Here is a 2,098-nt window from a genome sequence, read left to right on the forward strand (position 1 = left end):
CCCGCCACCACACCCAGCTAATTTTTTGTATTTTTAGTAGAGACAGGGTTTCACCATGTTAGCTGGGATCTCCTGACCTTGTGATCCGCCCACCTCGGCCTCCCAAAGTGCTGGGATTACAGGCGTGAGCCACTGCGCCCGGCCTCATGTCAGTATTTTTAACAACCTATACATGCACACCTACAAAGCACACCACTAATAACTGGTTAATGAATGAACGAATGAAAAAATGGAGGCCTGGAGGCTGTGCACGGTGGCTGTCTCCTGTGATCCCAACATTTTGGGAGGCTGAGGCAAGAGGATCACTTGAGCTCAGGAGTATGAGACCAGCCCGGGTAACATAGTGAGACCCCATCTCTACAAAAAAAAAAAAAAAAAATTAGCCACGTGTGGTGACGGCCGCCTGCGGTCCCAGCTACTAGGGAGGCTGAGGTGGGAGGATTGCCTGAGCTCCGGGAAGCAGAGGTTTCAGGGAGGCATGATCCCGCCATTGCACTCCAGCAAAGGAAAAGGGGGATGATTACCCCTGTAACCAGATGGCTTGAGGACTTGAGGGGCTGGGACCAGGGTGAGGGGGGAAATTCTGGGGACTGGGGAACCAAAGCAGTGGTACCCACTGAGGACCTTGGCTATTTTGCCTAGACAGGATTTGGACAGCCAACAATGTGAACATCTTTACAGTCCAATATGCAAGAGAATGGATGCTACTGAATGGCTGGAGGGTGGGGGTCTGACTTCTGCCCCTTGCGCCCCTGTCTCTCCACTCCCACTCCAGGCTACGACTTCCCGGCCGTGCTGCGCTGGTTCGCGGAGCGCGTGGACCTCATCATCCTGCTCTTCGACGCGCACAAGTTGGAGATCTCGGACGAGTTCTCGGAGGCCATCGGCGCGCTGCGGGGCCATGAGGACAAGATCCGCGTAGTGCTCAACAAGGCCGACATGGTGGAGACGCAGCAGCTGATGCGCGTCTACGGCGCGCTCATGTGGGCGCTGGGCAAGGTGGTGGGCACGCCTGAGGTGTTGCGTGTCTACATCGGCTCCTTCTGGTCCCAGCCTCTCCTGGTGCCCGACAATCGGCGCCTCTTTGAGCTGGAGGAGCAGGACCTCTTTCGCGACATCCAGGGCCTGCCCCGGCACGCCGCCTTGCGCAAGCTCAACGACCTGGTGAAGAGGGCCCGGCTGGTGCGGGTGAGTCGTCCTGGGGGCTGGGCGCGCATTCTTGGAGGAGGGTGCAAGGGGAGCCCCTGCCTTTCCTCCGTCCTCCCCTACCAGTGCTGTGAGTCCCTGACTTATCAGTGCTCAGGTTAGTTAGTTCTCTTGAAGTTGGGTCATTCTGGCACAGAGTGGAGCAGGGAGGAAGAACTGTAAGGAGACTCATTCCTCTGCCTTTGGATTTCTGTGTCGACACAGTGTCACCCTGGCTTCACTGTCCTGGTATTTCTATTTCTTCTTCCTCTTCCTCCTCCTCCTCCCCTCTTCTTCTCTCCCCTCCTCCCCCTCCTCCTTCTGCTTCTATTTCTGCTTCTCTTTCTCTCCCCTTCCTTCCTTCCTTCCTTCCTTCCTTCCTTCCTTCCTTCCTTCCTCTGTTCCTCTCTCCCTCCTCCCTTCCTTCCTCCTTCCTCCCATCCTCTTTCCTTTCCTCTTCCTTCTTTTTTAAGAGATAGAGTCTTGCTCTCTTGCCCTGGCTGGAGTGCAATGATGCAATCACAGCTCACCACAGCTTCGAACTCCTGGGCTCAACTGATCCTCCCTCTTCAGCCTGCCCCAAGTAGCTGGGACCACAGGTGCGTGTCACCAGGCCCAGCTAATTTTTTACTTTTTGTAGAGTCTGGGTCTTACTGTGTTGCCCAGGCTGCTCTTGAACTCCTGCCCTCAAGTGATCCTCCCTTTTCGGCCTCCCAACGTGCTGGGATTACAGGCATGAGTTATATTGAATTTTTGAGCTTCCTGTAAAATATAGACATACCAATACTCATTATTCTACCCTTCTTGTTTATTTTTTGATAATTTATAAGATGGTGGCTCAAAGGTTTCCAAGTTCATTGGTTTATTCCACAAATATTTCCTTTGCTTTTCCTTTTTTTTTTTTTTTTTTTTT

The 2,098-nt window shown here is 53.3% G+C and overlaps 1 protein-coding gene across 1 annotated transcript in view; it reads left to right on the forward strand.

Moving 5' to 3' along the window:
- Positions 1-2,098, forward strand: part of EHD2 (EH-domain containing 2) — a 46,819-nt gene that overhangs the window by 20,900 nt on the left and 23,821 nt on the right. The window contains exon 3 of the mRNA XM_011970103.1: positions 722-1,188. Coding sequence (XP_011825493.1) covers positions 722-1,188 — 467 coding nt within the window. The remainder of the gene's footprint in view (positions 1-721; positions 1,189-2,098) is intronic.

Source organism: Mandrillus leucophaeus, unplaced genomic scaffold, assembly GCF_000951045.1.
Source record: "Mandrillus leucophaeus isolate KB7577 unplaced genomic scaffold, Mleu.le_1.0 Scaffold120, whole genome shotgun sequence".
In the NCBI taxonomy this organism is placed as follows: Eukaryota; Metazoa; Chordata; class Mammalia; order Primates; family Cercopithecidae; genus Mandrillus; species Mandrillus leucophaeus.